At 36.4% G+C, this 22,313-nt stretch overlaps 1 protein-coding gene across 8 annotated transcripts in view; it reads right to left on the reverse strand.

The window, feature by feature from the left end:
- AGTPBP1 (ATP/GTP binding carboxypeptidase 1) overlaps positions 1-22,313 on the reverse strand; it is a 128,808-nt gene that overhangs the window by 91,117 nt on the left and 15,378 nt on the right. For 7 of the 8 annotated variants that reach the window (XM_045840558.1, XM_045840562.1, XM_045840561.1 and 4 more), the window contains 2 exons: positions 20,619-20,683; positions 3,206-3,330 (listed from right to left, as the gene is read on the reverse strand). In XM_045840558.1, the coding sequence (XP_045696514.1) occupies positions 3,206-3,330; positions 20,619-20,650 (157 nt within the window). In that variant the 5' untranslated portion in view covers positions 20,651-20,683. Of the gene's footprint in view, positions 1-3,205; positions 3,331-20,618; positions 20,684-22,045; positions 22,215-22,313 lie in introns of those variants that run through there. The other variant, XM_045840560.1, reaches the window with a different exon arrangement.

Raw genomic sequence — 22,313 nt, forward strand, 5'->3', positions numbered from 1 at the left:
AAAGTAGAAAAAAGAATTTCTTCTAAAACATAAAATAAAAATCACATACACTTTTATTATACAACTAACATAGAATAAACAAGTCTGCACGGGTCTAGTAAACATTCTAAATTGGTTCTCATGCATTCCTCTCTCTAGTGTTGCTAATTCTACTCTCTGGAGACTTCCAGTTCACGAGATCTTCCCTGCACTTCATCACAGCTCCTGTTAGGTACTAGGTGACTCCCCATCTGTGCACCTGAAATCTTAGTCACTAACACGGTGCAGGCACCAGCACTGGAGGAGGGAAAGGAGTGTAAGGGCAGGCCTCTTCATCATCTGTATGACTAGAGCTGGAAAACATTCTACCAAACTGGTGAAAACAGAAACCTGGTACCATTTTAAATGTTTTGATTGAATTAATACTATTTTAAACTTCTGAATCTCGAATAATAAAACTAGAGCTTTCCACAATTCTTCTCCTGTGATTAACGAAAGAGAGGTAGATCATAGGCCATCATTTAGGAAAGGAACTAGTATTTACTATTGCGTTTATTTTACCACACTATGCCTCATTTATGACTCACTGTAACCCTCTGGGAGAAAAACTACTCTTTTCATATATCAAAACTTAAGTTCAGAAAAAAAAACCTGCACAAAGTCATTAAGCAAGTACGAGACCAGGTGACCCAAAGGTGTTTCTGAACCCAAAGCTTACAGTCTTTCCTGATTTAATGCACTTCTAAAGGGGTCACAGTAATCATTCTTTCAGCAAGACTGGTGCACAAGATATCTGATGCCCTTCTCCAACTTTTTCACACCTAAATTATTAGTGTCAGAAATTCTTTTAATACAGGATGACAATGCCATTCATTTCTCATTTTGAGATTTTTAAAAAGACAGCACAACCTATTCTCAATACAGCACACACACAATAAAGTTCAAGAGCCTGGTAGTACCAAATCTGTTCCATATGGGGATAGTCAAGGGAGTTTAAGAGCAGATCAGTAAGCACTGAGGCCCTGATAACAGTGGGGGAGGGGGGTGATACTTGGCCTTCAGAACATTATACTTCTGCCCAAAGCAAATCCTGTTTGACTTTCCTTGTGAATGAGCAAAGAGTTACATGTGGAATAGTTTGGATACATGAAAATTATACATCTTCAATTTCACAAGAACATGAAGCATGGGGTGTTCAATACAAGTCACAAAAGCTCAGACTTGGTTGCAGCTTTAGAAATCATTAGATATCCATCTGAAAATTAAGTTACTCTAAATTAGAAGTTATTAAAGAGAGGGACTAATGTACTACAGAGAGGTCAGGGTATAATGTTATTATGACGACTATCTACATTCCCTACAAAATAAATATGCTAAATGTTAGATTCATATTTATTTTTAAACTAACAATCTCCTGCTGTCGTGCATCATCGCAGGTCCAGGTAATGGGACTTTGTAAAACTTACAGAAGCCTTTTAATCTTTCAAAATAGGAACTCCCATAAGTGATATGAAGATCTAAAACACTGTTCTTCTCTGCTTCCTGCTGTCCCATTACTAATGCTTAAAAAGAATGACAACTGTCTGCAGCAATTTTAAAAAAGGAAAAACATTAATGTCTGTAAAACCAAATTCAAAAAGAAGACAGTAGAGGATGAGAGAGGAACGTAAAATGGGAAAATCTGTCACCACTAACTCATACTGTGCTGACTGGTTAATAGCAGGTCCTGTGAACAGCCACTGCATTACACAACCCCAGGAAGCAATAATCAGGGGTTAGACACCCCCGTGGAGCTGGCAGGGTGGAGAGAGGGCAGTCTCTGGTAATGGCATGGTTGGGGGCACTTTCAGCAGTTATGTTCGAGTAGGAGCTTTCAGGCTGTGATGGAAAGAGTCTACACTAGTGGAAGCAGAGTACTCAAGTGTTATCTATAGATGTGAGGGATGTTTTGTTTGTGTTGGTTTTTGTTTTGTTTTGAGGATAATACAGTGAATACACTTGGTACATCTATCTTTGCACTAACACGATGAACATCCTTGTACATCTGCCTTAATTGATAAGCATATTTCCAAAGGCTAGATTCTGGTACAGTGACTTTCTGAATTAAAAGGTGCAGGTATTTTAGATTTTGCTGGGAACAAATGCAATCTTTTAAAGACCTCGCCTGGGTTTGGGAGTTCTCCTAACAACCCTCTAAACACATGGGTTGCACAGGAGGAAATTATCAAAAAAACTAAAGGTCTGTGGCCACAATGAAGGATAAATAGATACTAAGCCAATGAACACAGCAAATACCTACTAAACATCTTACTTCAATCACCGGAACTTCCAGGTTAATAAAATATAAAATTAAATATATTAAAATATTAACTGTGAATTATCTGGATCTTAATTTTAACAGAATGCCTTCAGTGTCACTGTTAAATATTAAGGTAGCTGCTGTGTTACACTTATTTAAAAAAAGAAAACTCAGGTTTGTTGCTTTTTTTTATCAAGTACATGTTTTAGAATCTTAAATTCCTTTTTTTAGCATCAATTGAGAAATATTTCCTGGTATTAAAACCATTTACATTACTGAAATAAGCGTTCTTTAGCAATGACATTTATCTCTTAATGTATAATTAGACTTAATTCACTAATATTTTATTTGGAATTTTTCACATTTATGTTCCTAAGTGTAAAGTCAGTATCTTTCTCTTGTACTCTGTATCAAGACTTTGATACCAATGCAGTAAGTAATACTAGCTTCATTTAACAGATATCACTTATTGAACATTTTAAACATTCTTTTTACATGCTTCTCATATAAAACTAATAATAACAACATGATATCTTTTATCTCTATTTCGGAGATGGTACAACTAAGTCCTAGAGATTCAAAATTTTCCTAAAATCTCCCAGCCACTGAATGATAGAGCCTGCATGCAAAGTGGAAACCACACCAATAACCAATGTTCTATGTTATCTGGCCTATTTTGTCAACATCCTGAAACAAGTAGCACTGGAATTAGGTATTTGAATATTGACGGGGGAGAGGAATTCATACATAAGTAAAATCATCATTTGTTAGAAACAATGCTTTGAAGGTTAATTTCTTTCACAGTTATTCCATGTTATACTTCTTGAGTCTATTTGAGAAAAAATCATCTATCGAAAGTGTAAGCATTCTTAACATCCACTTTAAAGAATTGAAAATAAATTCCAAAAACAAGAGATTAAAACTTACCCTGACTTTGAGCCAGATGAAGAATTTTTGATGTGACATATCTGGCACTGTCTGATTCTGTAGAATCAGTATTGATCTTCTCCAGCTGAGCCAGGAGTCCAACAATCCGAGAATTATTGTTAAGGCTAAAAAGAATATCACTTTAAATTAGGGCACAGAAAGACCACTGTCTTTGCACTAAGTGAAATGGGAAGTTTACAAGCAGAAGCACTCTGACTGGCTTTTCAAGAACACCCTTTGGCTGGTATATTGAGATTCAAAGAACAACTCCTCCTCTTGACCCAGCCCCTCCTGCATGTTTAGTGTATTTGCTCCATCAATTAGCATTTCTCTGAGTCACCACCTTCTCCCCCCCCCCCCCCACCGTCAACTGGATCATACCCATCGGCACACAAATATGATCTAGGAGCTCCCGCTAGCTACCCCACTTCTCTGCTACGCCCTGAAAGTCTGGATTTGCTCTTTCCATTTCCTCACGCAATATTCACTTTCTCAAACTACTAGTTTGCCTTCTGCACCCTGAGGTCTTCCCCAAACTTCCTGGCTGCTTCTTTCCTCATCATACTCAGTGTCTCAGCAATATCCCAATCGGATGGTGCCCTCTAAAACCACTTTCTTCATTGGGCTTCAATGGCTCCATACTCTCCTGATGTTCTTCCTATCACCACACTTCTTTTAAATGTCCTCTGTTTGGTCTTCCTCTGACAAACCTCTACCAGGGCTGTCCAAACTTTTGGCCTCTCTGGGCCACACTGGAAGAAGAAGAGTTGTCTTGGGTCACACATTAAATACACTGTGACACACAGTCACAAAAAAAAATCCATAATGTTTTAAGTAAATGTACTGTTTTGTGTTGGGCGGCATTCACAGCCATCCTGAGCTGCATGTGTGCCGTGGGCTGCAGGCTGGACACCCACCCCTGCGTCTAGACCCTGACGTCACCCCCTGCGGCTCTGTCCCCAGCTCTCATCTCTTCACTCTCTCCCCTCTTCCGCCCCGAGTGATCTCATCTAACCCCACAGCTGTAATTATCATTCACATGCTGCTTGGCTCCCACATTCAACTCCAACCTCAGTTTCTGATAGTTTACCCAGCCTAACAAGCCCAACATAAAAAAAAACTGTTTTCTTCTCTCAGCCTATTCCTCTCCCAATCTTAACTTTTCCAAACTTACATGAAAACATCGGTTGATCAAGACAAAAATACAGACCTCCTTTTCCACACACCAACCCAAAACCTGTTCCATCTCTACAATATCTCAAATCCATCTGCTTCTCTACCCATGTCTGCTACTGCCTAAAGCCAAGCAATCATCATCTCTCACTAGGAGATTACAGTCTCCTAACCAGTCTGCTTTCATTCCTGCTGCCCAGTAATCCATTTCACAGTGAGGGGTTGTTTTTTTTTTTTCACTTTCTATTTTACAATAATTATAAAGACTCACAGGAAATTGCAAAACTAGTACAGTGGTCCCTGACCTTTCACCTAGTTTCCTCAATGGTTAAATTTTACCTAACTATAGAATAACAGCAAAACCAAGAAACTGATACTAGAAAGCATACAGTTCTCAGACATTTTATCATCACATAGATTTGTGTAAACACAAATCTAATGAAGTTGCTATCCAGCTAAAAACCCTTCAATGATTTCCCACCAGACTTTTAGTAAAATCTTACTATTTTATCACAGTTTAACCATCCCTAGACCATCTGGACTCCATCTACCTCTAACACTTTATTTTTAGTGTTATGCACTGGGGTCCAGTCCCAGTGGCCTTCAGTAAGGTTGCCCCAACCTCAAGGTCTTGCTGTCCTCTCGACATCAAGGGTGGTTTCTTCCACCTCTCATGTGGCTGACTCCTCCTTTCAAGTCACTACCTGAAGACGTCCCCACTTCTCCATCAGACCCTCCGCTTCCAATATTAAAATGTACCCGTAAATTTCATCACTATTTGAAATGATGTAAATTCCATGAAGGTAGAGACCTTGCATGCCATATTCTATACACCCAGTTTTTTAAATATTGGCATGCACAGAATAGGCAATACACAGCTATATTCTGGAATGAACAAAAATATCTGGAAACATATGGAAAACAGTATATTTATTACATATTTTTCTGATTAACAACTATGCCCAATGCTTCAAATTTGGAGGTACTTTATCTGAAAAGATACCTGGAGGTTGAAATACATATATATATTGAGCATATGTACCTGATAAACCACTTAAAGTAAAATAATGTACCTAATACACAATTTCAAATAAAATAATGCATTATTTCTTAATTTTTCAGTTAGCATAGTATAGAAATGAAAATATGTATTAATATGTATAAATCTCCAAATGAAAACATAACCCAAAAAACTTTAAGGATATGTACAGTACTTCATTAACAGTTTTAAAACATACACACTGAATACAATATATTCTTTAGTGTATTCTACAGTATATATGTAAGAAAATATGTTTTTATAGAGAGAGATACACACATGGAAATGAACATCAAATTCAGGTAAGGGAGATTAATGTTACTAGACAATTGTACACATCACATTTTTAGTTTTATTTCTTGGGTGATTGTTTATAATATTATGCTCTATCCTTTTGGTTTTCAGAGATATTTCATATTTTTAAATAAAAAATTCTGCAGTGAGGAAAATAAGTAACATTTTCATATATTTTCTTTTTCTTCCAATATCTCAGAAGAGAGAAATGATTCCTTAAAACTGTTGTTGTAAATCTGAGTGAGTGGAAACAGCAACATTATGGGAAATTCCGAACATGAGCAAAAGGAGACAAAACAGGACAGTGAACCATTGCATACCCATCACCCAGCTCCAACAGTCACCACCTCAGGGACAATCTCATTTCACACACACCTACCTGCGGGCACACACAGCCCACTGGCTAATTTTGAAGCAAATCTCAAAGGGATCATTTCCTATATAAGTAATTGGCATTATCTATTTTCTACAATAAGAACTCTTTAAAATATGTATAATAAAATATATATAACTACAATAGCACTACTGTACCAAAAGCAGTAACAATAATCCTTTAATCTAAAACTCTAGTCATAGTTCAAACTTCCCAAATTCATATTCTCTCATTAACAGTTAATTTGTACAAATCAGAAACCAAATGAGGTCTACACATTGTATTTGCCTTTTCTTAATTTATTGGTGTTCAATTACAGCTGTCCGCATTTCTCCCCCATTATTCTCCCCTGCCCTGCCCACCCCAACCTCCCACATTCAATCCTCCTCCCCCGTTGTCTTTGTCCACGGGTCCTTTGTACATGTTGCTTGACTTGACCCTATCCCTTCTTTCCATTTGTCTTCTAATCTAGATGTTTCTTATCACTCTTTTTTTTCCCCTCACAATGTATTTGTTAACGAATCTGGGTGGTTTGTCCTATAGTTTCCAGCATTCTGGATTTTGCCAATTACACACCCATGGTAACATTAATATATTTGTCTATCCTCCATATTTTCTGTAAACTGGTAGTTAAATTTAAAGCCTAATCTGATTAAGGTCTGATTTGGTGGCATGAATTCTTTATGTGTGCTACTATAATCTTCCATAGGAAGCAAATACAATTGTAATATAAGCAGTCACTGGGCATCATTGCCTAGATCCAATATTACATTAAGGGTTGAAAATAATGTACTCTATCATTCCATTCCTTCTTTGTGTGCTAATTAGGATTACTCCATAGAGAGAAAAATCTCTGATTATCCAGAGGTACAGTTCATCAAATAAAAGGAAAATAAATGCTAGATTTTTTTATTTATCTATATTTATCAATTTTTAGAAGAATGATTTCATTTCCTAAAATCTTCTCCAGATAACCAATGAAGTATTTTAGTTTCGTGTACCAGTAGGAACTTACATATTTAAACACATTTGATATGTTTTACCCAGGGTAGTTATCAATGCTCAAATTGTCCCATCTTTAATCAATGAATGTCTCGTCAAGTTGGCTCCTCAGTTCTTTTGATATGATCCTAGTCTTCGACAGTTTCCTCCCTTTCTGGTATGATAAGACTGTTACTGGCCAGCAGTACTCAATGTACTCTACAAAACTCGGAGAGTAACTGCGACCCTTTCAAAAAATCTGCATGGTCAAAAAATTTTTCCTAAAAATACTAGCACATTATTTGACATTGTGTTGATATTTGCAGAGTTGGTGTGATGGTAATGGGCTGGCACCATGACACAAATCAAGGCAGTGACAGCAAACTATACTGTATTTACTGTGTTCTTCACCACCATGCAGTCGGTTAAAAACAAAAATGCCAGTTTTACCCATGAGTATACATCTCTTGAATATTCTGTATGTGCATAAACATTTCAAGTGTACCCTGAAATAAGATGGTTACCTTGGAGGAAACACTGTGTGACTATTTCAAATGCAGGCTGAACTAGCCACTTTTTTCACAGAACATCATTTTTACTAAAAAAAAAAACTAACAATGACTATTCAGACTGGGTTATTTAACATAACAATTTTATGGAAATAATTTTTTAAAAAGTGAATCAATCATTTCTAGAAAACAAGTGTTTGATTTGTTCCCAATGATAAAACTGGAGCTTTCGAGCCAAAATGAGAATTTTGAACAACATGGATCTATCAAACATGACCTTGACAGCTCCCTGCTAACTTGAAAATTTTCTGATAAAAACCAATGGTGATATTTACAAATGTAATATTTTTTAACATTTTCAAAGACAGACCACATTAATAGGACACAAAACAAGCCTCAGTAAATTCAAGATAAATGAAATTATATCAAGCACTTTATCTAACCATAAGGGCCTGAAACTAGAAACCAACCTCAAGTGAAAAACTCAAAAACATTCAAATTCATGAAGACTGAATAGCAAGCTATTAATCAATGAACAGGTTAATAATGAGATTAAGGAAGGAATCAGAAAGTTTCTGGAAACAAATGAAAATGAACACACAACAGTCCAAAACCGATGGGACATAGCAAAGCCAGTACTGACAGGGAAATTCATACCAAACCAGGCCTACCTAAAAAAGATAGAAACATTTCAAATAATCAACCTAAACCTACACCTACAAGAACCAGAGGAACAACAACAAATAAAACTTAGAGCAAATAGAAGAAAAGAAATAACCAAGGTCAGAGCAGACTTAAATGACATAAAGACTGAAAGTACAATTCAAAGGATCAATAATTCCAGGAACTCATTCTTTGAAAAGATAAACAAAATTGACAAGCCTTTAACCAGTCTCATCAAGAATAAAGAGGACCCAAGTAAATAAAATCAGAAATGAAAGAGGAGAGATTACAACTGACACCTTACAACTTACAAAGGATTGTAAGAAATTACTACAAACTATATGCCAAGAAATCTGAAAACCTGGGTAAAACGGACAAATTTCTAGAAAAATATAATCTTCCAAAACTGAATCAAGAAGAAGCAGAAAGCCTGAACAGACCGATAACAAGTAGTAATATTGAAGCAGTAATCAAAAACTCCCAGCACACAAAAGCCCTGGACTGGACAGTTACACAGGAGAATTTTACAAAAACTTTAAGGAAGAGCTAACCCCTATCCTTCTCAAACTATTCCAAAAAATCAAAGAAGAGGGAAGACTCCCAAATTCGTTCTATAAGGCCAGTATCATCCTAATCCCAAAAACAGATAGACACAACAAAGAAGAAAACTACAGGCCAGTATCTCTGATGAACAAAGATGCTAAAATCCTCAACAAATATTGGCAAACCACATCCAGCAATACATAAAAAAGATCAAACACCGTGATCAAGTGGAATTCATCCCAGGGATGCAAGAATGGTACAATATCACAAATCAATAAATGTAATACACCACATAAACAAAAGGAAAGACAAAAATCACACAATCATATCAATAGATGCAGAAAAAACATTTGATAAGGTAGAGCACCCATTTATGATAAAACATTCAGCCAAGTGGGAGTAGACGGAGCATACCTCAAAATAATAAAGGTCATATATGAAAAACCTACAGCCAACATCAAACTCAACAGGCAAAAACCAAAAGTTTTCCCACTAAGATCAGGAACCAGATAATGGTGTCCTCTTTCACCACTCCTATCAACATAGTACTGGAAGTTCCAGCCACAGTGATCAGACAAGAAAAAGAAATACAAGGCATCCAAATTGGAAAGGAGGAAGTAAAACTGTCATTGTTTGCAGACGACATGATAGTGTACAAACAAAACCCTACAGACTCCAACAAAAACCTACTTGACCTAATAAGTGAATTTGGCAAAACAGCAGGATACAAAGTCAATATTCAGAAATCAAAGGCATTTTTGTATATCAACAATGAAATATCAGAAACAGAAATCAGGAAAAAATCCCATTTGCTATAGCAACAAGAAAAATAAACTACCTAGGAATAAACCTAACCAAGAAGGTAAAAGATCTGTACTTAGAAAACTACACAACACTGAAGAAATTAAGGAAGACACAAATAAATGGAAAGATATACTGTGTTCATGGATTGGAAGAACTAACATCATTGAAATGTCCATATTACCCAAAGCAATTTATAGATTCAATGCAATTCCTATAAAAATACCAATAATATATTTCACAGATATAGAACATTTCAAAAATTTATATGGAACCATAAATGACCCCAAATAGTCTCAGCAATTTTGAGAAAGAATAAAGTAGGAGGGATTGCAAAACCTGATATCAAACTATATTACAAGGCCACTGTAATCAAAACAATCTGGTACTGGCATAAGAAAAGACACACAGATCAATGGAACAGAATAGAGAGCCCAGAAATAAACCCAAGTCTCTATGGTCAATTAATATTGGACAAAAGGAGCTGGAGCATAAAATGGAGTAAAAACAGCCTCTTTAACAAATGGTGTTGGGCAATCTGGACAGTTTCATGTAAAAAAATAAAACTCAACCACCAACTTACACCATACACAAAAATAAATTCAAGGTAGATAAAAGACTTAAATATAAGTCATGACACTATTAAAGTCCTAGAGGAGAACACAGGCAGGAAAATATCAGATATTCCAGGCAGCAATATTTTCACTGATATCTCCTCTACAGCAAGAGATATAAAGAAAAGAATAAACAAATGGGACTTCATCAAATTAAAAAGCTTCTGCACGGCTAAAGAACACATCAGCAAAATGAAACGGAAACCAACTGTATAGGAAAACATATTTGCCAATGACACCTTGGACAAGGATATGATCTCAAAAATACATAAAGAACTCACACAACTTCACTCCAGGAAGACAAGCAATCCAATGAAAAAATGGGCAAAGGACCTGAACAGACAGTTCTCCAAGAAGAATGGATATACAGAGGGCCCAGAGACATATGAAAAGATGCTCGGCATCACTAGCCATCAGAAACATGCAAATTAAAACCACAATGACATACCACTTCACAGTGGTCACAGTGGCTATCATAAACAAATCAACAAACAACAAGGGCTGGCGAGGTTGTGGAGAAAAGGGAACCCTAGTGCACTGTTGGTTGGAATGCAGACTGGTGCAGCCATTGTGGAAACCAGGATGGAATTTCCTCAGAAAACTCAAAAGATGGAACTGCCTTTTGACCTGGCAATTCCACTGCTGGGATTATATCCTAAGAATCCTGAAACACCAATCCAAAAGAACCTATGCACTCCAATGTTCACAGCAGCACAATTTACAACAGCCAAGTGCTGGAAGCAACCTAAGTGCCCATCAGTAAATGAATGGATCAAAAAACTGTGGTACATTTACCCAATGGAATATTACACAGCAGAAAGAAAGAAGGAGCTCCTACCCTTTCCGTCAACATGGATGGAACTGGAGAGCATTATGCTAAGTGAAATAAGCCAGGTGGTGAAAGACAAATGCCATATAATCTCATCTATAAGTGGAACCTAATCAACAAAACAAACAAGCAAGCAAAATATAATCACAGACTTGGAAATAAAGAACAAACTGTAGGTAATGGGGGGGATAACAGGGGAAAGAAGAGGAAGGGTCATCAAGGAACATGCATAAAGAACCCATGGACAAAGACAATGGAAAAGGGGAGAATTGAATATGGGAGGTAGGAATAGGTAGGGCAGGGGAGAGTAATGGGGGGGAATGGGGAGAACTGTAACTGAACAAGAATAAAAACATATACAAATAAATGTAATGTTTTAATACTGTGTAACAAAATGTGTCAATATTTAGAAGACCTGAATAACTCATGAAATCAATATTTTCTAAATGGCCAACATGTGATGTTACAAATTCAGACATAAGTAAAAGAACCATTCAAAGTACAAGAGAAGCCAATAAATTTTAATGTAACAGAGAATAAAAAGTGGGATTCAGATTCATGGCAACTAACTTTAAGAAACTACCACTTGCCAAGTTTGAGTGTAATATCAAAGAATATCCATTTCAATTTAAATTTCACATAATATGGCTTTATTTTGAAAATACGTTATCATTCAGAAATGTTCATTCCTCATTTATACCTGTTACTTTCTTTAATCACCTTTTTACTATTTCCTCCAAACACTGAACATCTAACTTTATTTTTCTCCAGCGTAAATCAAAGGACAATTACACACAATTATCTGAAAAGTCCTTTTATTCAAATACTCCTTCATTTTCCAAGTTCGTATCTATGTGCACCCAGACTGTCTTCATATCCTAATATAAGAACATCACATGCACAAACTCTGTATGCATAATATACAGTGACACATGTATCACGAGACTGAACTCAGAAGCAAGAAAACCCAACTGTCTCCCATTAAGCTAAACACTAAATTTTCAAAAATGTAATAAAGCAATGCCATTCTTCCCACTATTTTTTGAAAGTATAATTATTTTTAATATAAAGTTATTATGTTATGTATTGGGTTTATTATTTTTAAATTAATTTTTTCATTTCTCAGTTTAATTTGTAATATGGTAAATATCAATAGATAAATTAACCCACATGAACAAAAAAACTTTTGGAAGTCTTCATTAACTTAAGAACATAAAGATTCTGAGCCAAGCCAGTTCTTCTTGAGAGACCTAGTTCTTTTTGGTGAAAAATGGTATTAAGTTACTACAGTTTACATACTAGGGAAAATACATCTAAAAACAGTTCCATGATCCATGTTTAAAAGAAATTTGCATTATGGAAACAAAAATTCACAAGTGCAATAATTGAGTATGTTTTCCTAATTTTATTCAAATATTTTTCTCTTTCAGTAGCTAATACAACATCCATTTTAAAAATTCAAAAACACATGAAGCATAATACATATCCATACCAAATTAAGAGTGTTTTGTCAATAACTTAAAATTTTATATTAAACTATACCACTATTAAAAAATAAAGCTTTCCTCTAAGTTTCATCTAAGTGATTCTTATTTCAAATGATAGGTGGTGGATGAATATTTTTTTGAAGGAAGGCAAGCAAGTGGAAATTCAGAATATAGGCAAGTCAGTTTCCCTCTCTAGTCTACTTTTTTCATCTACAGAATAATAACAACTGAACAAAACATTCTAGCCACCACCGACTCAGCTCTAAAACCTTAAGGCTATTGACACTAATGTTGAAAGAACACAGGATGAACACCAGAGGGCAGCTCCACCATCTGAACAATTTTCAGATGTTAGTGGTGGTGGGGGGAACCTATAGAGCTTTTCAATGAACAATTTGAGCTATACCGCAAAGCAGAAATTTTTTAAATAAAAAGATATATCTTGGCTATCTTACTTTATTTTTTAGATGAATCAAAATGAGGCTAAGACCAATCTCCAGAGGTTCCATTTATAATTTTAATTACTTTATATAAGTGAGAAAATCATGAAATTAAAAATATGATCAATGTGAAACATTGTATCAAGTTATATTTTAAAGATATTATGTATATTTTAAAGATATTATCACTCACATATCTGTCTCACTATAGTGGTCTCCTACTGCTTTTGATTTCTTGGATATTACCAAAGCCTCAATGCTGTACATATATTTTCCTTGCAACAAAGAGTTTCCCAAGCAAATGCAAGGACTACTGAACCTGTTTTCAAATGATAGATAAATTTTATTACCTTTTCCACTTTAAAATATAAATTAGCTGTAGGAAATAAAGATGTTCTCATAAATAAGATAAAAACATGACAGAAAAATTACCATAAAAATATACTAAAGTTCAGAGTTAAATAGGACGCATAAAAATTAAGTTTTAATTTCAAGTATGGTATTATTTCCAAAACATACATTATCATCTTTCAGAAATATTTATCATTTATAACTCATTTTTAACTTCCTTTTTTCTTTCTTTAATTATTTTTGTTGTTAATCACATTTTTACTAGTTCTCTGAAAATCCTGAACACACTTTATTCTTCTCCATCATAAATCAAAGGACATGAAAAACAGAAATATCATTATCATTCTTTTGTAGAAATAGTCAAATATTTAAATATGTAAGGAAAACAATATTCTAACTGGAAGAGAACAATACTTCGTTGACTATCTCTTATGCAATAATTAAATGCAATAAAGTCTAGCTCAATGGAGAGTGGCAAGATAGCAATGGAGTAGAATTTTATCTCACACTGCCTCCCAGAACCAAGATGAAAATAAAAATAAAGAGGGGACTATCCACCCAAAATAAATAAGTAAAGGCTACCTGAAGAGGAGATACTTAACCAGGACAGGCAGAAATCACCTAGAGACAGGAAGAAAGGGTAGGACCACAAAAGAGACCAACACCACCTTCACTGGCTTTGAGCCAAGGTTGCCGCTGGGCTGTGGGAGCTTCACCTGGAGGGCAGTGAATCTTGGACCTCATACCCGGCTCCCAAGCACAGAGCACCAGTGCTGGGATCACCTGCCCACACAGCATCCAACAGTGAAAGGCCACAGTTTTTTTGCCCACTTAAGAGAGACAGAGGCCACAGGAGACAAAGACACCTTTTTCTTTCTTTTTTCCTTTCTTTTGTTTGAAGGGGCCAACACACAGATTTCACGTTCCCAGGTACTCACCTTGGGCTCATGCAAAGGGAGGGCAGCCGCGTCTGGAGTCACACGAGGACAGTCTCAAGTGGAAGGCTTGGGGGAAAGGATTCGGGGAACTGACGTTGGGTTCCTGGTGCTCAGATATGACACCATACCACAACAGACATTTTTCTTGAGAAGAGCAAGCCCCTCCCAGAGGAAAAAGACCCCACCCTGTGGGAAACCGATCGCCACACCCTCTGGAACCTTGCTCCCAACACCCTGCATCACTTTTAATTTTCTTCTTGCTTACTTCCCCCCAACCTGCATCTTATCCCCTGCTGTAGGAGACAGCAACATAGGTGGACTCAGGGGTATTAAAGAATGGCTTTAGGACATGGCCACTCCATACACTTTCCCAGGAATCAGACTGGCCCTTCCCCATCCCGGGAGAGCCTAGAAATGCCCTCCTGGTTTCTAGAGGACCCAAACTCTGGACCCTGGAGGCCCCACCCACTATCCTACTAAGGGCTTTGCCCTGCCAAGCTCAGGGAAAAAATCTGGGACCAACTCAGACGTGTGGGGATGGGGTAACACACCCCACCATCTTACCTGAAGTCTGAATGGAACCTCCCACAGGAGACCCAGGGTTCCCATCCCTCTGATTCCACCAAAAGCCTCCTCAGAAACAGACAGGTCGTGGCTAGACTAAGACCAAGGGCAGGACCCCAAGCAGAGGCAGGTGGAAGCAGTTCTGGCAGTGCCTTTGGTCATAAGTAGACCCACACCTGGGTCCTGTGCTGATAAAACCCAGACTTACAGAGCAGCAAGACCCATCCCAGATGCACAGGAATCAGTCACAAACTGAGCATTGCTCATATCTTTGAACAGCTGCCTAGAGCTAGATGTGGACAGCATCTGACATTGGCTTTCACCAGCTTCAGACAACAACAGGGTTATATCCAGAGGGAGAACCCAGCAGACAAGTGCTAAACTCTGTTAAGATGAATTCTACTTTTATCTTTTACAATAATTTCATTATTCATTCCTCAGCATAGTTTTTTATCATTTTTTTCTTCAATTTTTCTATTTTTATCTCTTTTCTTTCAAATCTCATATTTTACTCTTCCCTTTCCTTACTCTATTTTGCCTTCTTCCCTCCTTTTATTTTTTTAACTTTATATTTTCTCTTTCTTTGTTCTTTTGTAGTGATTCCCTGTTTCTATTCCTTACTCTTAAGGTTTCTCTTCCCTCTATCCTCTCATACTCATTTTTCTTTCCTTTGGTCTTATCGTATTCCTGTTTTTCCGATAATATTCTACTTCTCTTTCCACTTTTATTATTCCCTGCTCTTTTATCATTGGTTTTGCTGTTGTTATTAGGGTTGTTGTTGCTTTTGTTTTGGTTTGGGTTTTGCTTGTGTGGGTTTTGTTTTGTGTTGTTTTGCTTTGTTCTGTCAGCACCGGACTACCAGCATAAAAGGCATGGCTGGGGTTGAGCCTCTCAATGAGCCAGCCACAGGGGAGGGCCACCAACAAACAGGCCAACAACAATCAAGACTAAGAACAACAGGATAAGCCACACAAGGAGCATTCCTAGAGCATCCAGCTCAGGAGATGTAGCCTGCACTACTGAGTCCCACAGGACTGTTACCACATAAGTCAACTCCTACCACATAAGGTCACCACACGAAGACAGAGAGTAAAATCAGATCTATCTAGTATGTAGAAACAGACAAAAGAACAGCTAAAATGGAAAGACAAAGAAACAACCCTCAAATGAAAGAAAAGGAGGAACCCCAAGAAAAAGAGCTAACTGAAATGGAGGCAAGCAATTTATCAGGCATAGAGTTCAAAGTCATGGTTATAAGGATGCTCAAGGAACTTAGCGAGAATTATAAGGAACTTGGGAAGAAGTACATCAGCCCACAAAAGGACAGAGGGACCATCAATAAGAACCACTGTCAAAGATAAGGATCATTCTCAAAGATAGACCACAAGGTAGGACAGAATAAGCCTTAACAAATTCAAGAAAATTAACATATCAAACATTTTCTTGGATCACAGCAACATGAAACTGGATCAACCTCAGTAAAACCAGTTGGAAATGAAGACTGCTCTATCTGAAATGAAGAATACACTAGAAGGAATTACAAGCAGGCTGGAGGAAGCAAAGGATCAAATCAGCAAGTTACAAGACAAGATGCAAAAAATACCCCATCAGAGCAACAACAACCAAAAAAAAGACTTAAAATGAAAAAGGATGGTTTAAGGTAACTCTCAGCTTCATTTTTAGCTTAATACAGAAGTTAATGTAGGCCAAGACAGAAGTTCTCAATTTCAGAAGAAAACTCATACTACCTTTGTACTCTTAAAAATTATTGGAGACACTCAAAGAGCTATTCTTTTTGTAGGACATAATAGAACAAATCTGACAAACAATGTAAAAGATCAGTACACTAAAAACTACAAAATACTGCTGGAAGAAATGAAAGAAGGTCATAAACAAAAGAGATATACCATCTTCAAGGATAAGCAGACTCGATATTAAAATGTCTATTCTTCCCAATCTTATCTATAGAATCAAGGCAATCCCAATCAAAATCCCAGCAGGCTACTGTGCAGAAATTGTCAAACTGGTGCAAAAATCCATGGAAATGCAAAGGAACCTAGAACAGGGCCAACTATGAAAATAAAGAACAAAGTTGGTGGACCCACACAAGTTCGAGATCCATTACAAAGCTATAGTTATCCAAGCAATGAGGTACCACCAGTTAGACAGACATCTAGATCAATGGAAGAAAACACGGTCCAAACACAGACCAACACACACGGACAACTGATTTTTAACAAAGGTTCCTAGGCAATTCAGTGGAGAAAGGATGGTCACTCCAAAAACCGTGCTGGAACAACTAGATGTGCCTATGCCAAAAGAACTTCTATCCGTACCTCACACCATGTATAAAGCTTAACTCAGAACGGAGCACCGACCTAAACATTAAAACCATAAAACTTCTAGAAGAAAACACTGGTAAACGTGGGTTATATATATGTTAATTACAGACAACTTAAAAAGCATTACCTATAAAAGAACAAATAAACACAATGGACATCACCTAATTTAAAGACTTCTGAACTTTAAAAGACATTGTTTAAAATATGAAAAGTCAAGACTGGGAGAAAATGTCTGCAACTCTATTATAGGATGTACAATATATAAAAAACTTCTAAAGCTCAATAATAAAAACAACAAATACTTCAATTAAAATGGGAAAAAGATTCAGAAAGACACTTCACCAAATAAGATATGCTAGAAGCAAGTAAGTGCATGAAAAGATGCTCAACATCATTAGTAATTATGGAAATTCAAGTTAAAAGCATAATGAGATACCAAAACATCCCTATTAGAATGGCTACAGCTTTAAAAGAATGACCATAGAATTTAAAAATTTAAAAAGAATGACCATACCAACTGTTGGTGAGAATGTAAAAACTAGAATTTTCATATACTGCTGGAAGGAGTATAAGATGTAATGTCCCTGGCAGTTTATTAGCTTGTTGGCAGTTTCCTAAAGAGAAACATAGACCTACTATATTCTTCATTCCAATCCTAGGTATTTGACCAAGGGAAAAGAAAGCATAAGGTCATATAAATACTAGCACACAAATGCTCCTCACAGCGTTATTTGTAATAGCTAAAAACTAGAAACCCAAATGTCCAAAATATAAATAAACAAATTGCAGTATATCTATCCAAGGAAATACTACTTAGTAATTTTAAAAAGTATGATTATGAATGATACACACTATAAGAGATGAATCTCAAAATAAGTACGCTGGGTAAAGGAGGCCAGTCACACACCCCTATCTCCCACCTCCAAACCTCAAAAAGACACACTGTGTAATTCCATTTATATAAAGTTCTAGAACACAAACACATCTATGGTGACAGAAGGTAGACGAGGGAGGGACGGGGCAGGAAGAAAGGAGTACAAAAGGGCACCAGGAAACAAGCGATGAATCTTTCAGTGTTTTGATTGAGGGAGTGGTTTCACAGGTATACGTAGGCCAAACTTACCAAACTGTACTCTCTCTGTATTATTTGTTGTATTATAATTGTACCTCAATAAAGTTGTTCAGGAAAATTAAAGGTGGCTTTCCAAAGTACTTTTGGTATAGTGGATAAGACAGAAACTAAACCAGAATGGTTAAGGAGTGTGAAATGAGATATAGACTGTATTGATAGACTATTTCAAATTTTTTGGCTTTTAAGGGAATCATATAAATTGGGGAATAACAGAAGAACAGAGTTTATAAACATTGGAATTTTTAAATGGTAAGCAATAAAGGAGTTAAAGATTCAAGACAAAGAATAAATATTAAAAGACCCTGAGAAGGAAGGAAGAAGGTGAAATCTAGAACACAGGTAACAGCATTAGTCTTTGAGAAGAAAAGAGACACCCTCTGTTGGAATAAGTAACAGGAGGGTAAGCAGAGGATGGAATCAAATAAAAGCAACATGTAAAGTTGGTTTAAGAAATGTGAGGAGATGGTGAACACACAATACAATACACACACGATGTATTATAGAACTGTACACTTGAAAGCTATATAATTTTATGAACCAATGTTACCCCAATAAATTCTATAAAAATGTTTTTAAAAGTATTAAGAGGATAATAAATGTATTATCTCCAAATATCTTGAGAGATGGTCGTTTGCTGAGGGTATACATCTGAAGATTTCAAAGGTTTGAAGGGTAAAGGAAGTGTAGCCCTCACTGGTGTGGCTCAGCAGACTGAGCACCAGCCTGCAAACAACCAAAGAGTTGTCAGTTCAGTTCCAGGGCATATGCCTGGGTTGCAGGCCAGGTTTCCCTCCCTTCCCATCTCTCTAAAAATAAATAAATACTTTTTTAAAAAAAGAAAGTATAAAATAGTCATTACAAAAGTTGGGAAAAATGAACTTTCCAGAGAACCACAGTAATAAGATTGTTGGGCTCAGTTCAGGTTGCTAATCAATAATTTTTACTGATATCTGCCAAGTTAGTTCATCTTCCAACATCATTCAGGTGTTCAACAAAGATTTATCCAAGGAAAAAACTTTGTCCAGTGGTTGTGATAAAACACCACACACTCAAAGTGAGATAAATACATTTCAGGTATTTGCAAGAGGGTAATAACAGACAATCGATTCTACACTAGGTGAAAAGGAGATAAATGAGAAAAAAATAAAAGCCAATAGATTAGAGCTCTGAATAAAGCAGAACCCTCACAATGCAGACATTTGAGCAAGTGAACTATACAGATAAGACCGTTATTGGGGAATAAAACGTCTAAATCAGTACTTATAAATGAGAATTTCGCCAGTGATAACATTTAGGGCATGACCATGATGACAGTGAATGGGAAGTAGAGAAAAATTCTGCTTGTTATATCCTAGAAGACATGATTATTTGATTTAAATCACTACCCATTCACATGGTCTTTAAATCTGCCAATCTAATCCTTCTAATTACAATCTTGTCCAAACCCAACAAGTATCAATATTCCTTCTGCCCCTCCAGATTTGCTAAGAAATAAGAGATTACACAGTAGAGATGGTGCTTTAAGTCAGGGGTCAGTTAAACTTGTTCTGTAAAGGGCCAGAGAATATATACTTCAGGTGCTTTGGGCCACACAGTCGTACCTGTTCTGTTGCAACTACTCAACTCTGCCACTGTTGTGCAAAAGTGACCAGACGACACGTGAATGAATGAGCATGCTCAGTAAAACTTTACCGATGTACACTGAAATTTGCATTTCATATAATATTCATATATCACAATGTATTATTCTTTTTATTTCCCCAACCATTTAGAAATGCATAAATCATTCTTAGCTCACAGGCCATATAAAAACAAGAGCCAGGCCAGATTTGGTCCACGGGTCATAGCTTGCTGACTCAAGCTTTAACTGAAAAGGTAATTATTAATATACCAGTATAAATACAGTTGACTCCTGAACAATGTAGAAGTTACAGGTACCAGCCACCACCGCAAATGTGCAGTTGAAAATTCATGTATAACTTCTGAATCCCCAAAACCATCCCTTAATATCCACAGAAGATTGGTTCCAGGCCACCCCCTCCCCCAGCAGATACCCACATCAGCAGATCTTCAAGCCCCCTATATAAAATGGCCTAGATCAGTGCATACAGGCAGCCCTCTGCACCCACGGACACCCAACTGTGGAATGACAACAGTACAGGCATTTACTGAAAAATATCCTTACATAAGTGGATCCACCCAGTTCAACCCACGTTGTTCAAAGGTCAACTGTATAACATACTATTTAAACATAAATATTTTTTTAGTAATGAGTTTCAAATAACTGCTTCATGTATTATTTCTGATATTTACACATGCTGGTATTTAAAATTACAGTACCTTTTCTCTGATACCCCTTTTAACTTGCTCATCTTGATTTACTTTATTTCACCATTGCAGATAATCTAAAAAAAAAAAAAGTTAATTAAATATAACTCTGTTTCCTATACCTTAGATGTCATAAAAGCCATACAACTGAAAGTTTCTATTATGAGAAACACAAGATAACACTGGAAACCAAAGAAGAATGTTTGTGTTCTACGTGCTTCTGGCAAGTCACTTCAATGCGCAATATGTGCCTATTACCTAAAGTCAGCCAGTAAAATGCCACCAAAATCCTGGAGCGAAAAAAACGTCAAGGCCTAACATCATACAATTTACAATCTAGTGTTAAGATTTGTTAAGATTTCTTTGGAGACAAAATTATCATTCCTGTTCTAATGCTCTGTTTTAAAATACTCAAACCAACCGCAGCATTCTGGTATTAGTGTACTTATTGTCCACTATTCACATAGTGGCAAATACTGGTAACTATGTATAATTATTTCTATTTAAGAACACTTTTAAATTAATAACAAACTGTTCAAACAGAGTAAAAACCTGTAACATCATCTCATTTAATGTCCATAATGCATATTCAATCAATACAGGGTTCATCTTTACAAAGCACATACTATACTTTTTTTTTAAGATTTTATTTATTCATTTTAGAGAGAGGGAAAGAGAAGGAGAAAGAGAGGGAAGGAAATATCAATGTGTGGTTCCTCTCACGCACCCCATTCTGGGGACCTGGCCTGAACCCAGGCATGTGCCCCAACTGGGAATCAAACTGGCCACCCTTTGGTTCACAGCTTGCGCTCAACCCACTGAGCTACACCAGCCAGCCCTGTACTATACATTTAAAAACCTTGAATCTTGATTCACAAAATTTTGACAATCTTTCAGACTTTGTAACTCTTCACCCAAAAAAACTCTATCTTTTAACTTTATAGATCAATGTTTATTGAAGCAGAATTTTGCAACATCACTAAAAAAAAGACTACCACCAATTCAACAAGTTAATCGCATACTTATCAATGTTTAGTAATGCCACATATTTAAAAGAAAACAAGCATGCTAAGGAGCAGACATAGGTATGAGAAGATACAGGTATTCTCGATGTTTTTCTTCAATAACAAAGAACTTTTACTTCAACAAAAGATGCTTTTTTTATTTTTTTCTTATTAATTCGATTATTAAAGAGGAAACTTATCTTAGATTAGGTATAAAAATTACATGGTCTGTTTTTAAAGTTGTAAGAATTTTAGAATTTTCTATTCTTTCATTCAACAGACTTTTTTTAAAAAATGACTAGAAAGTCAAAATAACTTTCCCAACATCCAAATTAATTAAGACTTACTATATATTTGGGGCAGAGGGGTAAGGGGGGAAGGATCCCACATGTTTTCAAAAGTGTTGTTCCCAGGCATAAACAGAAGTGAACTTACTTCTTGTTGAGTGGTATGACTTCCTCTAAAACTACAGTGGCCACACATCTCATGAAAAGTTCGCTGTAAATTTGGAGTTGCAAAGATTAATGCTGGGCACTTAGATCATTTCTATTTCAACAGTTAAGAAATGATTCAAACTCCAGTTCACAATAAAATAGTAGTTTAACCACAGGCGTTTCTCTCCACTCCCTCCTGGGTCTAGATTAAAGTAGACAATAAAGAAATAAAGTTATGTAGGACCTGGCTGGGTAGTCAGTTGCTTGGA

The sequence above is a fragment of the Phyllostomus hastatus genome, unplaced genomic scaffold, assembly GCF_019186645.2.
Source record: "Phyllostomus hastatus isolate PE091 unplaced genomic scaffold, TTU_PhHast_1.1 phas_contig_34, whole genome shotgun sequence".
Classification (NCBI taxonomy): Eukaryota; Metazoa; Chordata; class Mammalia; order Chiroptera; family Phyllostomidae; genus Phyllostomus; species Phyllostomus hastatus.